The sequence below is a fragment of the Chiloscyllium plagiosum genome, unplaced genomic scaffold (assembly GCF_037043375.1).
Source record: "Chiloscyllium plagiosum isolate Xiang-an unplaced genomic scaffold, Cpla_swu_hap1 HiC_scaffold_5, whole genome shotgun sequence".
Classification (NCBI taxonomy): domain Eukaryota; kingdom Metazoa; phylum Chordata; class Chondrichthyes; order Orectolobiformes; family Hemiscylliidae; genus Chiloscyllium; species Chiloscyllium plagiosum.
This window is the reverse complement of record NW_028270143.1, coordinates 41,586,425-41,600,456: the sequence shown is the minus strand read 5'-3', so window position 1 is coordinate 41,600,456 and position 14,032 is coordinate 41,586,425. Positions and strand designations below refer to the sequence as shown.

Sequence of the window (14,032 nt, the reverse complement as noted above, 5' to 3'; positions counted from 1 at the left end):
CCACAAGTAATGCTCTAAAACTTCTTGACAACATCTTTACTGCTGCCTCCTCCTGTCAGCTGTCATGTATCTTGAATCCCGAAAAATGCTTCCTCCATCCATTAATTTGAAACGTTTGTCAAAATGTGATGCAAGTGGCCTTATTAACATGTTGAAAAACTGACTTGTCTCTCAAGAGCTTATCTTCACCCTGACCTGCTCCAGTTAAATTGAAAGCGGACATAATCCTGGTGAGTTGTGGTCAGATTTCAGATTCTAATGATTTTAACCTCACTTTGCACTCCCCTTTCCCTCCTAAATACCCACCTGCTTTGAAGGGTGTTAATCCCATCTGTCAATTTGATACTTGCTTCGAATAAATTCCACAGAACCTCATTTTAGTAAAACCAGCTCTATTATGATTTAACAATTTACACATCTTTCGTTACCTTCATTGAGGCCCTTCGGCCTAACAAGTCCACACCGACCCTCTGAAGAGTATCTCACCCACTACCTAATTACCCTACACTTACCCCTGACAAATGCACCTGATCTATACATCCCCGAACAATTTAGCATGGCCAATTCTCCTAACCCGCACATCTCTGGATTGTGGGAGGAAACCCACGCAGACACGGGGAGAGTGTGCAATCTCCACACGGACAGTTGTCCAAGTCGGGAATTGAACCCAGGTCCCTAGCGCTGTGAGGCAGCAGTGCTAACCACTGAACCAACATGCCACCACCATTGATGAAGAAGACAAAAAAAAGTCATAAGTAATTGACAAGAGATCGTTTAAGTAATATTTAATAGCATGGAGGTGATTCAGAAAAATTATCAGTGATGGATAAGGTGATGAAGCATTCTACTTTAAAAAGCTATTCCTCCAGTAAGTGGTCTATTAACATGGGACATACCTCTTCACAGAACTTGAGATCAACTGACTTCCCATCACTGCGAACACAGTCCAGCATTCGTGTTTTAATTCCATTTCCGCAGACTGCTTTATCACTCAGCTGACAAGTGCTCCAATCTATAAAATGGAAGATAATTAGCTGTCTCACAGAATACTTAACATAACAAGCAAGTAAATAAAAGGATTTGTTGAGTGGAGTCCAATTAAGCAGCAATCAAAAAGCAAAATACTGTAAATGCTGGAGAGCCCAAAATTAAAGCAGAAAACGGCAGAAATACTTAGCAAGTCATCTTGCTTTTTTTTTAAAGGATTTAATTCCATTTGACTGGTTCCTCCTTCTCTGTAGCATCTGCTCAAACAATGCATTCTCCTACACCATTAATTCTGAGGTGCCGTCTTTCTGCTCCAACTGAGGATTTCCATCCAACCCAGTTAACAAGGCCCTCGACCATGTCTGCCCTCTCCCCTTGTTCTCCTTTTGAGAGCAAAGATAAAGTTCCCTTTGTCCTCAAAGTCCATCTGATCAGCCTCCATATTCAAAGGATCATTCCTGGCCATTTCTACCACATTCAGCATTTTGCTGATTTGTTTGATTTGGCATCACATTTATATCCACATTCTGCCAACACTTACACATGTGGTTAACAGTGCAATAATAAGCCTGTTTCTTTATCATATTGACTGTGAGGCAGATTTTGATCAGAACCTTAGAGCGAATCCCTCCCCCCCTGCTCTTCTTTGATCAGTGCCTTTTACCTCATCTTTTTACTGGGGAGATCAAAATGCAGATTGGGCGATTGTTAGCAGAACAGCACAGTTCGGTCTACAAGCATGACCCCAATCTTCCAATGCCCTGCTATTTGAATTTTCCACCTTGCTCTCACACTGTCAGCTCTGTCCTCAGATTAGTGTTCCAATAAAGCTCAATGTAAAATTGAAAGTATCACCTCATCTTTCAGTCATCCACTTTACAATCTTCTAGACACACATCAACAATCTCTGAAGGTAATCTCTGCCCCCATTTTGTTACATTTTTGATTTTTCTCTCATTTTTGCTTTTGTCCTGCAAAGCATTTGTTCTGGTCACCTCTTGTTTCTTGTTTTATTTTGTTTTTGTTGCACCATCACCACATCTTTATAATCCTGGGGGAGCTAACTGTTCTGTCATTCAGTCTTTCCTGAGTTCCATTCAATCACATTTTCTTTTTGTCATTGTCTCATCCATTTCTTGCACAATATCTGTGTAACTTTTCTAAGTTCTGATGAAAATTCATCAACTCAGAATGTTAGCTCTGTTTCTCTCACCTCCAAGACTGCCTGACCTGCCTATTTCGAGAGGTTTCAGTTTCTATTTCCAAATATGTTGTGTTTATCTTACTGAGCTGGTAGACCTTTCAGTGACAGTAATAATGTAATGTAAAAAAAAGGCGAGTTATCAATTCTATAACAGTATGTGGCATGCCTCAAATTCTGGATATTATTCTTAGATCATCCCTGAAGTGGCCATTTCTGGAATTGCAGGTCATCGATTTTCTGTTAGCGGGTTCAGTATTCAGCCCCTACATACAGGTCGGAATTGGAGAAAATCATTTACTTGGTCCTTGCTCCTGAAACACAGGGTGTACTCAGGTTTTGGATGCCTGAGATCTGCCCAGAACCAAGCCTCATTAATGTATTATCAGTGAGCTGCAGATGCTGCTCAGGCAGCGAGGCATCTTGCTGGTTCCACAAAGGAGAGTTTAGGCTGGCAGCCCTCCTGGTAAGCTCTATGGTAAGTCCGGAGAAAGTAAACCTGGAATAAAATGTACCCAAACATTGGAACAGACAGCAATTATGCTATAAACTAGGTCTTCCTTTTCCCTTCCCTTGCTATTTTTCTCCTGCTACTTTGCAATCTTTCAACACAAGTGTCGCACAGGGTGAAAGCCATTAGCCCCATTAATTCACTTCCACGGGTCACTGACAAACTAACAGAAGTGATTACAAAATAAATATAGGGAATTAATTTTAAACACTGCATTTTTAACATTACATTTCAATAAACTGAATTGTCCCCAGGGGAATGTCCCTCATACTTTTTGTTCAAGACTTTTCCCCCCTAAAGGTTATGCAGAAAAAAATTGAACATCTTTTTAAAGACCATTGAGAAGGAAGCCTCAGTTACCTGTTACGTTATACATGAAGTGGAAGCAATTCTTGTTCAAATGGCAGACTTCAGTCTCAGTTTCAGATGGACAGGGTTTCCCTTCTCCTGGTTGCCTTAATGGGACTGCTGATCGTTCTCGAACAGTACTAATATTACACGGCTAAAATAAAACATGAATGCAGTTATACATGGATTAAGGCAAGTTCTCTTCACACAGGCTATCTGTCCACGTGTGGGTTGTACAAGTGAATAGAAATAAAAATCAGAAGAGACGTAAATGAATATCTAATTTGCAATCAGACATTTTACATTTTTGCATAGTAAAAATTGACACCAAAGTCCCTGATTTATGAATGTATTATTTAATAAATTATTATTCTTCTTAATTAGTTTCATGGGTTTTGTTAACACAACATACAAGAGTTGTTTCATTTTTTAAGTTGATTGTGCTGTATTATTTTCACAAATTAATACATTGCAAGCAAAAGTGATATCAATACTTTAACATGCTTCAAGCAAATTAAAATAAAACCAGGTTTGTTCACAGATTAAAGGATTCTGCAGGTACAATATTCAGTGCAGCCAGTTACCATCATCTTACCAGAGGACAGTTGCTCCAGGATGTCCATTCAGACACAACACAATCATCAGGGCATGGTAGCTTGCATTGCCTGGAACCTAATGGCATTTCTTCTGGATCGCAGAGGTAGTCTTCAACAGGTTCAATGGGACCATCTATTGTATTCTGCATGCACCTAATGTCACAAAACGTGACTTAGTTTTACACACACTGGAATAAGAAATGCGCATCCTTGCTTAGGTCAGCTCCTTCATTTGTTCAAAACCTCAAATGTTAAATGGAAATCATTAAGTGACTTCCTATCTTCTGTATGAAAATTAGCTTTGATTTGGAACTATCTCTCAACTAGAAAGCCATTGTTGCTTTGTAACAGAAACTTCTCTACTTTTGTGTGTTTTATCAGAATTCAGTTGACTCACGTAAATCCAAAAATATTGTGATTTCCATCCATCACAAAAATGAGAACTGATGGATAGATCATAGAATCCCTACACTGCAGGAAAAGGCCATTTGGCCCATCAAGTCTGAACCAACCCTTCAAAAAGCATCCTAACCATACCTAGCACCCCCACCCTATACCAGCAACCCCACATTTCCCATGGCTAATCTACCTAGCCTGCACAACCATGGATCGCTATGGGGCAATTTAGTATGACCAAATCACTTAACCTGCACATTTGTGAACACTGAAGTGCCCAGAGGAAACCCATGCAGACAGAGAGAGAGTGTGCAAACTCCACACAGACAGTCACCCAATGTTGGCATTGAACCTGGGTCCTTGGTGCTGTAAACCAGCTGTACTAACTACTGAGCCACAATGCCACCCCAATGGAGCCCTAACATTCTTCATATCAGCATCACCTTCCTCAGCTTGATGCTGGTAGACCATAAGGGCCCAGAGGAAAATATTATTTCTTACTCATAGAGGAAGAGGTCTGTCAGTGAGAGCAGGAAAGGATAGCTGGAAGTTATTTAGGATGAGGTGTGTAGTAGAGGAGTGATACCACAATTTGAAAAGCAGCATTCAATGCTGAGTATAGTCCAGTGATCTAAGCAGGACAGCACAGTGAGGGAGTCAGTTAGATCCCGTTGTGTCTACTATATCAACCTCTCACTCAGCCTTTTCAAGCCTATGCTGACATATCATTGCTCATAGCAACATCAGGTTCACCCATCACTTTCAGGTCCTTACATTCTATCTGCCCGTTCACTACTGGCACTCATTAAGTCATAGAGATGTACAGCATGGAAACAGACCTTTCGCTCCAACTTTGTCCATGCAGACCAGATATCCCAAACCAATCTAGTCCCATCTGCCAGCACCCGACCCATATCTCTCCAAACCCTTCCTCTTCATATACCCATCCAGATGCCTCTTAAATGTTGCAATTGTACCAGCCTCCACCATTTCCTCTGGCAGCTCATTCCATACACATACCACCATCTGTGTGAAAAAGTTGCCCCTTAGGTCTCTTTTATATCTTTCCTCTCTCACCCTAAACCTATGCCCTCTAGTTCTGGACTCCCCCACCCCAGAGAAGAGACTTTGTCTATTTATCGTATCCATGCCCTCATAATTTTGTAAACCTCTATAAGGTCACCCCTCATCCTCCGACACTCCAGGGAACACAGCCCCAGCCTATTCAGCCTCTCCCTATAGCTCAGATCCTCAAACCCTGGCAACATCCTTGTGAATCTTTCCTGAACCCTTTCAAGTTTCACAACAGCTTTCTGATAGGAAGGAGACCAGAATTGCACGCAATATTCCAACAGTGGCCTAACCAATGTCCTGTACCACCGCAACATGACCCCCCCCCCCCCCGAACTCCTGTACTCAATACTCTGACCAATAAAGGAAAGCATATTAAATGCCTTCTTCACGTTCCATCCACCTGCGACTCCACTTTCAAGGAACCTGCACTCCAAGGTCTCTTTGTTCAGCAACACTCCCTAGAACCTTACCATTAAGTGTATAAGTCCTGCTAAGACTTGCTTCATCCACATTTTTGTGCGATTCCACATCTCTACCTCATAGTCACTCTCAGAAATGCTTTCTACCAATCTTTCAACATGTTTCATTTTTCATATTTATACATCTCTTCCGTGTCTCTTTCCAGGAGGACAGAGAATAGAACACAAAGGGAGAGACAGAGTCCAGGAGGTGGTTCACCTTCTATCTTGTACTGAACATTTGTAGTAGAAGGCACTGGAGATTAGTGGTGTCTTGAATTTGATGCATTAGAAATGGCTAGATGGGGTTCTTGTTAATCATCTGCACAAATAAATTCCATATTCAATAAAAATCAATCAAACTTCAACCTCAGCATTAATTGTCTCATTGATCTCCTTGTGTCCTGATGGTTGACTCTGCACTTAACAGACGTGCAATCTTAGGCTCTCAGGAGTTTCAAACACAGAAGGTATTGGTCAAGAACATCTCAGCAGTGACAGCAAATCACAGCAGATGCTGGAATCTGTACTGAAAACAAAAACATGCTGGAAGTCACACCAGGTCATGGAGGGAGAGCAAGCTAATGTTTCGAGTCTAGATGATTCTTTATTAGAGCTCTGATGCTGCCTGACCCGCTTTGATCTGCAGTATTTGTTTCCTCAGCAGTGAGGGCAGCGATCTGAGTAGGCTATCACTAAGCTTATTGAATCAACAGGGGTTGTATTACACACAAGTACATGGGTATGCAACACAATGTTAGATTATTGCTGAAAAGAGAGACTTGTTGTCAAAGCTTTTCACCTTACACTCAAGACAAACACAAAAAAGCCAAATTCCAAGTCATCCGAACAATTTAAATAGAAGTGGGCAGATTGGATGAAAACAAAACAATGGAGAACCATTGGTGTTTCCAGTTTTCACTTAATTCAAAACAATCGCAATATTTTGATATACCTTTTGGTAAGGTCACTGTATCTGAATGCATATTGTTTATAGCAAGTGAAAATGAATCATGTTTTTTGTTTGACCAATTATTTTAAATTGGCTGTTAGTATGGCCATTAGTGTTTTCAGCTGCAAGTGCTACTTAATCAGGAATCACAACTAACAGTAGACTTTGTTTTGGGATTTTACAGTCTGTACTCTGCCAGTTATGACCAGCCAAAGAAACAAACTGCATGATTTAATCAGCCAGTCACTGGGATATTGGATCTATGTACCTGGCATTGCACCAAAACTAAAATTTAGATGTAACATTGTGTGATAGACAGTCCATCCCACTGGACTGATAGAAACAGCCTATTATTAGAAAATGCCACTCACGGAACCACTAGATAGAAGCAGCATGAAATAAAGAATCTTTCCAACCAATTGGCACTTCTTCCTCCTATAGTATAAATTATTGTGATCATTTGAAATTTAGCAATCTTGCATTTGTCTTTTTGAGTGCAATATTCAAGTTCTTCACTATCAAAAAACTGAATGTTAACTTCCTGTTTAACATTTGAGCACAAAAAATATTTGTCTCTAACAATTTCCTGTTCTGTCTATTGTTAAGTACTCTTGCTTAAGTTGTCTATTCTCTTGTGACTAATGATAAGACAAGACTTCACTACAAACAGGAAGGGGATGTTTGATTGTCATATTGCCTTGTTAGCGATTTTTGAGAAGATTTATAGCTCAGGTTAATGATAAGTATGTAAGTTAACTCGCTGAGCTTGACGGTTTGTTTTCAGATGTTTTGTCAGCATGAATAAGTAACATCATCAGTGAGAATCTCTGGTGAAACACTGTTGGTATGTCCTGCCTTTCTATGTACAGTTTCTATTTATATCAAGTCCTGGGCCTCCTCAATCACCACTCCCTAACCACCAGGTCTGGAGGAAGAATGCCTCATCTTCCGTCTTGGGACCCTCCAACCCTATGGCATCACTGTGGATTTCACCAGTTTCCACATTTCTCCTCCCCCCTCATCTTATCCGAGTTCCAACCTTCCAAATCGGCACCACCCTCATGACCTGTCCTACCTGTCCATCTTCCTTCTCACCTGTCCTCTCCACCCTCCTCTCCAACTTATCACCATTAACTGTACCTCCATCTACCTACCATACTCCCAGTTACCTTCCCCAATCCCATTTATCTCACCACCCCCTTGGCTCACAACCTCATTCCTGATGAAGGGCTTATTTATGCCTGAAACATCGATTCTCCTGCTCCTCGGACACTGCCTGACCTACTTTGCTTTCCAGCACCACACTCTCGACTCTGATCTCCAGCACCTGCAGTCCTCACTTTCTCTGTGTTTATTGAGTAGCTGTTTTTCTTGAAAATGTTGTACTTTTCTTCTGCTGTTTGTAGTTCTTGGTGCAGTGTGATGTAGCTCGTTGAAATAATATCTTGATGCAGCTCTGTTTGTGGGTGTTGGGATGATTGCTTCTGAAGGTAAGTATTTGGTCTGTGTTTGTTGTTTTTTCTATAGATGTTGATTTGAAGCTCTCCATTAACTGTACTTTCAACGGTCACATCTAGGAATGGGAGTTTGTTGTCGTTCTCCTCCTCTTTTGTGAATTTTATGCCTGTCAGGATATTGTTGATGGTGTTGTATGTTTCCTCTAATTTGTTCTGTTTTGTGATGCCAAAGGTGTCATCTATGTAGCAGACCCAAAGTTTGGCTGGATAGATGGCAGGGCAGCTTGTTCAAGTCTCTGCATTATTGCTTTATCTATGAGCCCCTATATTGGTGATCCCATAGGGGTTTCATTGATTTGTTGGTAGATTTTGTTATTGAATGTGAAGTGGGTGGTGAGGCACAGGTCCACTAGCTTGAGGATGTTGTCTTTGTTGATGAAGTTGGTACTGTCTGGTGTTTGTGGCCCTGGTTTTCCTAGTAGTGATGCCAGTGTTTCTTTGGCCAGGTCGATGGTAATTGATGTGAAAAGGGCTGTAACATCAAAGGAGACCATTATTTCGTCCTCTTCTATCTTAGTATCTTTGGTGTTCAGGAATTCTTGGGTGGAGTGAATGGAGTGGCATGAATCTTTAATTAGGTGTTTTCGTTTTTGGTGGAGTTTCTTGGCTAGTCTGTATGTTGGTGTAACAGGTAGGGAGACTATGGGTCTGGAGGGGGGGGGGCAGGTTTGTATATTTTTGGCAATCCATAGAAGCGTGGTATGTTGGATCCATCTAGTTTTATGTTTTGGAAGGCTGTCCTGTTTAATTCTCTTGAATTTTTAAGAAGTGGCAGGTGGAGTTTAATTCAGATAAATGTGAGGTGCTGCATTTTTGGAAAGCAAATCTTAGCAGGACTTATACACTCAATGCTAAGGTCCTAGGGAGTGACAATAGAAATAGACAATAGGTGCAGGAGTAGGCCATTCAGCTCTTCGAGCCTGCACCGCCATTCAACATGATCATGGCTGATCATTCCTAATCAGTATCCTCTTCCTGCCTTATCTCCATAACCCTTGGTTTCACTATCTTTGAGAGATCTATCCAACTCTTTCTTAAATGAATCCAGAGACTGGGCCTCCACTGCCCTCTGGGGCAGAGCATTCCACACAGCCACCACTCTCTGGGTGAAGAAGTTTCTCCTCATCTCTGTCCTAAATGATCTACCCCGTATTTTTATGGAGTGTGCTCTGGTTCGGCACTCACCCATCAGCGGAAACATGTTTCCTGTTTCCAGAGTGTCCAATCCTTTCATAATCTTATACGTCTCAATCAGATCCCTTCTCAGTCTTCTAAACTCAAGGGTATACAAGCCCAGTCGCTTCAATCTTTCAGTGTAAGGTAATCCCGCCATTCCAGGAATTGACCTCGTGAACCTACGCTGCACTCCCTCAATAGACAGAATGTCTTTCCTCAAATTTGGAGACCAGAACTGCACGCAGTACTCCAGGTGTGGACTCACCAGGGCCCTGTACAGCTGCAGAAGCACCTTTTTGCTTCTATGTCTATAGAAGCTTTGTTGCTGAACAAAGAGACCTTGGAGTGCAGGTTCACAGCTCCTTGAAAGTGGAGTCGCAGGTAGATAGGATAGTGAGGAAGGCGTTTGGTATGCTTTCTTTTATTGGTCAGAGTATTGAGTACAGGAGCTGGGAGGTCAAGATGCGGCTGTACAGGACAGTGGTTAGGCTACTGTTGGAATATTGTGTGCAATTCTGGTCTCCTTCCTATTGGAATGATGTCATAAAACTTGAAAGGGTTCAGGAAAGATTCACAAGGATGTTGCCAGGGTTGGAGGATCTGAGCTATAGGGAGAGGCTGAATAGGCTGGGGCTGTGTTCCCTGGAGTGTCGGAGGATGAGGGGTGACCTTATAGAGGTTTACGAAATTATGAGGGGCATGGATAGAATAAATAGACAAAGTCTCTTCTCTGGGGTGGGGGAGTCCAGAACTAGAGGGCATAGGTTTAGGGTGAGAGGGGAAAGATATAAAAGAGACCTAAGGGGCAACCTTTTCACACAGAGGGTGGTATGTGTATGGAATGAGCTGCCACAGGAAATGGTGGAAGCTAGTACAATTGCAACATTTAAGAGGCATTTGGATGGGTATATGAAGAGGAAGGGTTTGGAGGGATATGGGCTGGGTGCTGGCTGGTGGGACTAGATTGGTTTGGGATATCTGGTCGGCATGGACGGGTTGGACCGAAGAGTCTGTTTCCATGCTGTACATCTCCATGACTGTATGACCCTATGATTCTGTTTTGTAGTGTTGGGTATATCGCCACCTGTTGGTATGTGTTAGTATCTGCAAGCAGAGCATTTGCCTTTTTAAGATCGTCAGATTTTCTAAAAGTAATGGTCATCCGTCCATTGCCTGCAGGTAGGATAATGTTGTTTTTGTCTTTTTTAAGTCTTTCTAAGGGTTTATTTTCTTGAGCATTGTTTGTGAAGCGGGAATTACATTGGATTCAGTACTTGGCTGTCAGATAAATAGCTATTGGAAACAACCTGAAGTTTGCCCTCCCATGCATTAATAAAAGGTTCATCTTGAATTATTTGTTATACACATCCCTCCTTCTCCTCTATAGAGACTTTGTCCTTTGAGACCGGTGCCTTCTAAAAGGCTCAACATGACCATTTAGGAGATCATAGACAAGGCATCATGAAGGGAATCTCATGAAGGGCACACATTTACAATATGCCAATTGCTTCCTCCCTGATACATCTAGTTGTCTTATCCCTTTCATTCCTTCATTTTAGTGGCAATGGCTTCATTGGTTAGATTTCGCAAGGGTGTCAAAAGCCACATTACATTCTAAGTGGAAATATACCTTGTCTCCAAGTAAACAACTAGAAATACTTCTTTAAGATGGAAAGTGTTTTGGAGTTGAATACCAGACACACATTGATGAACTTCAAGTGTTAGTGGTTATTGAACACTCCTGAGAAATCTGAGGATACACTAACTGGAATATGAGTGTAGAGAATATGTGAAAGCTAGCCTGAATGTACACTCATTGTGGTGAATGTCATTGATGGCACAGTTTGTCAGCCCTGCCAAACATGACATTAGTCACTTATTTAATGCACCAATGAATAGTTGATTGCACAATTCTACAAATATCCGACAGAGCCCTTGGAGGAACCAAATGAAGAATGGCGGTAACTTTGACAGCCATGGTTAAATTGTGACCACCAGGCAGTAAATGACTTCCAACAATCTGACATGAGATTTGAGCCTTCTGAGACACTATTATTCTGACACAGTGAGGATGTGCATCTTTCGTTGACACATGCTATGTTCCTGGTATTGTCTCTTGGGAGCACTACCTCTCTCCTCTGAAGTAGCAGGTCTGTGACAGGAAAGCTGCTGCTGATCTTGCTGTTCCTGCTGCTTATCATTTTGGTCCTCATCTGACATCCAAAACAAAATGGCGTAAGGACACCGCCTAAGACCAGAGCTCAAGTGGAGACTAGATAGGAATTTCCAAAGTAGTGGAAGTCATCCCAAAATCAGTGAGAGTAAACTCTCAAAGTATTATACAATAACAATGACACAAATTTAGGTAAGAAAGCAACTATAATGTCCCAGTGCATTCGGGAAGTTTTAACTGTCATTTCTTTAGCCCTATTAATTGCTGTTGTGTTGTCTGGCATTTACTGGTAAGCTCTAGGGAACTGGGGAGTCTGTGCACCTACAGTTAAATTGCAAAACCATGTTAAAATAGTTCTTAATGAGCTATTAACATATTGAAATGAACAATCCCCCTGCCTGAGGGAATTATTCTCAGGCAGCCGAATGCAAAGCAGTTAATTGGGAAAATTCAGGTTGAAAAAGCTAGCTTTCTATCATGCTGTCAATGTACTGTAAATTCTCTTTTAAATTTCAACTGTTCTCAAAGCCACTCACTATTACAAATAAAAATGACCCCCCAATGCATCAAGGTCAGCAGATGAATCTGCTAATTTCATCTGGAATCTGAACTTGCCCATGCAGCATTTTGCCATCAGTAAAATTACAAATCCTTGCCACTATTCTTGTATCCAAGTAATTGATAACTATGGGGCTCTGGACCCTACTAGAGTTCCCTGCAATATTCTAGAACATAGAGCATAGAACAGTATAGTGCAGGAACAGGGTTTTTGCCCCATGATGTCTGTGCTGACCATGATGCCATTCTAAACTAATCCCATCTGCCTGCACATAGTCCATATCCCTCTCGTCCCTTTCTTTTCATTTGTCTGTGTAACTGTCTCTTAAGCATTGTTATTGTGTCTGCTTCTACCACCTCCCCTGGCAGTGTATTCCAGGTACCCACAACCCACTCTGTAAAAATCGTGCCTTGCACAACTCCTTTAAATTTTTCCCTTCTCACCTTAAACCTGTGCACTTAGAATCTCACATTTCCACTTTGAGAAAAAGATTCCAATGCCCATGAGCCTGTCCTACTTTCATATAATTCTATCAGATTGTCCCCCAGCATCAATGGGACTTCTGTTTTGTCACATTCTGGTAGACCTCTTCAGCATCCTCTCCAAAGCCTCCACATCCTTCCTATGGTGTGGTGACCAGAACTACACACAATACTCCAAATGCAGCCTGAATAAAAAGATTTATACACCTGCAACATGAGTTGCTGACTTTTATACACAATGCCCCAATCGATGAAGGCAAGTATGCCTTATGCCTTCTTTATCACTTTATCCACTTGTGTTGCCACTTTCAGGGAGATATGGACTTGCACCCTAAAATCCCTGTGTATATCAATGTCCCTCAGGGTCCTGCATTAACTGTATACTTCCCTCTTGCATTTGACCTCCCAAAATGCATCATCTCATACTTGTCCAGATTAAACTCTGCTATTTCCCCATCCAACTTTCCAAGTGGTGTTTATCCTGCTGTATTCTTTGACAAACTTCCTCAATATTCACAATTCCACAAATCTTCTTGTTATCTGCATTTTTTAATAATCATATCATTTTCATCTAAATCATTTAAAATATAGTACAAACAACAGAGGCCTCAGCACTCAACTTTGCAATTCACCACTGGCCACAGAATTCCAGTCAGGAAAACACCCCACCACAACTACCATCTGTCTTCTATGACTAAGCCAATTTTGTGTCCAACTTACGAACTTCAGGGGCCTAACCTGTGGCTGAAGGGAGTGCAAAGATCTCTGTCAAAGCCCTGTACTCTCCTCCCTTTCTTCCTGCAGTATCCTGGGATAGATCCCATCAGGCTTTGGATCTATGAATTATCTATCTTAATGTTTTTCCAAGACACCTAAAACTCCATCTTCAACATAATCTATTTATCATCTAAAAATCATCTCTTGACATTCATTGGCAGTACCAAACTGCATCCTCACCATCTGCACCCTGAGGATTACCATTGATCAGAAACTGAACTGAACTAGCTACATAAATATAGTGGCTACAAGAACAGGACATGGGCTAGGAATTCTGCAGTGACAAACTCACCTCCTAACTCCTCAAAGCCTGTCCAGCAACAACAAGGTGCAAGTCAGGATTGTGATAGAATGGTCTTCACTTACCTGAGAGAGTGCAACTCCAAAACACTCAAACAGCCTGACACCGTCCAAGTCAAAGTTTGCTTGGCACCACATCCACACATTCAGTAGCAGCAATATCCACCATCTATCAAATGCACTACAGAAATTCACCAAGTCTCCTGAGAGACCATCTTCCTAAGCCCATGAAAAGGGCAGCAGATATATGGGAAATGCTACTACATACAAGTTCCCCTCCAAATCACTCACTGTTCTGACTTGGAATAATATTGTCATTCCTTCAGAGTCACTGGGTCAAAATCCTGGAACTCTCTCACAGTGTTACTGATTTACCTGTATGAAATGGATCACAGTGATTCAAGAAAGCAACTTATTGCAACCTTCTCAAGGGCAGCCAGGAGTGGACAGTAAATCCTGGCCCAGCCAGTGGCTTCCACACTCCATGAATAAATACAAAATGTATATATCATCCCAAGAAGTGAT

The 14,032-nt window shown here is 41.6% G+C and overlaps 1 protein-coding gene across 1 annotated transcript in view; it reads right to left on the bottom strand.

The window, feature by feature from the left end:
* Window positions 1-14,032, bottom strand: part of LOC122549803 (thrombospondin type-1 domain-containing protein 7A-like) — a 403,547-nt gene that overhangs the window by 42,298 nt on the left and 347,217 nt on the right. The window contains exons 17-19 of the mRNA XM_043689852.2: window positions 3,643-3,796; window positions 3,060-3,201; window positions 897-1,012 (exon numbers count right to left, since the gene is read on the bottom strand). Coding sequence (XP_043545787.2) covers window positions 897-1,012; window positions 3,060-3,201; window positions 3,643-3,796 — 412 coding nt within the window. The remainder of the gene's footprint in view (window positions 1-896; window positions 1,013-3,059; window positions 3,202-3,642; window positions 3,797-14,032) is intronic.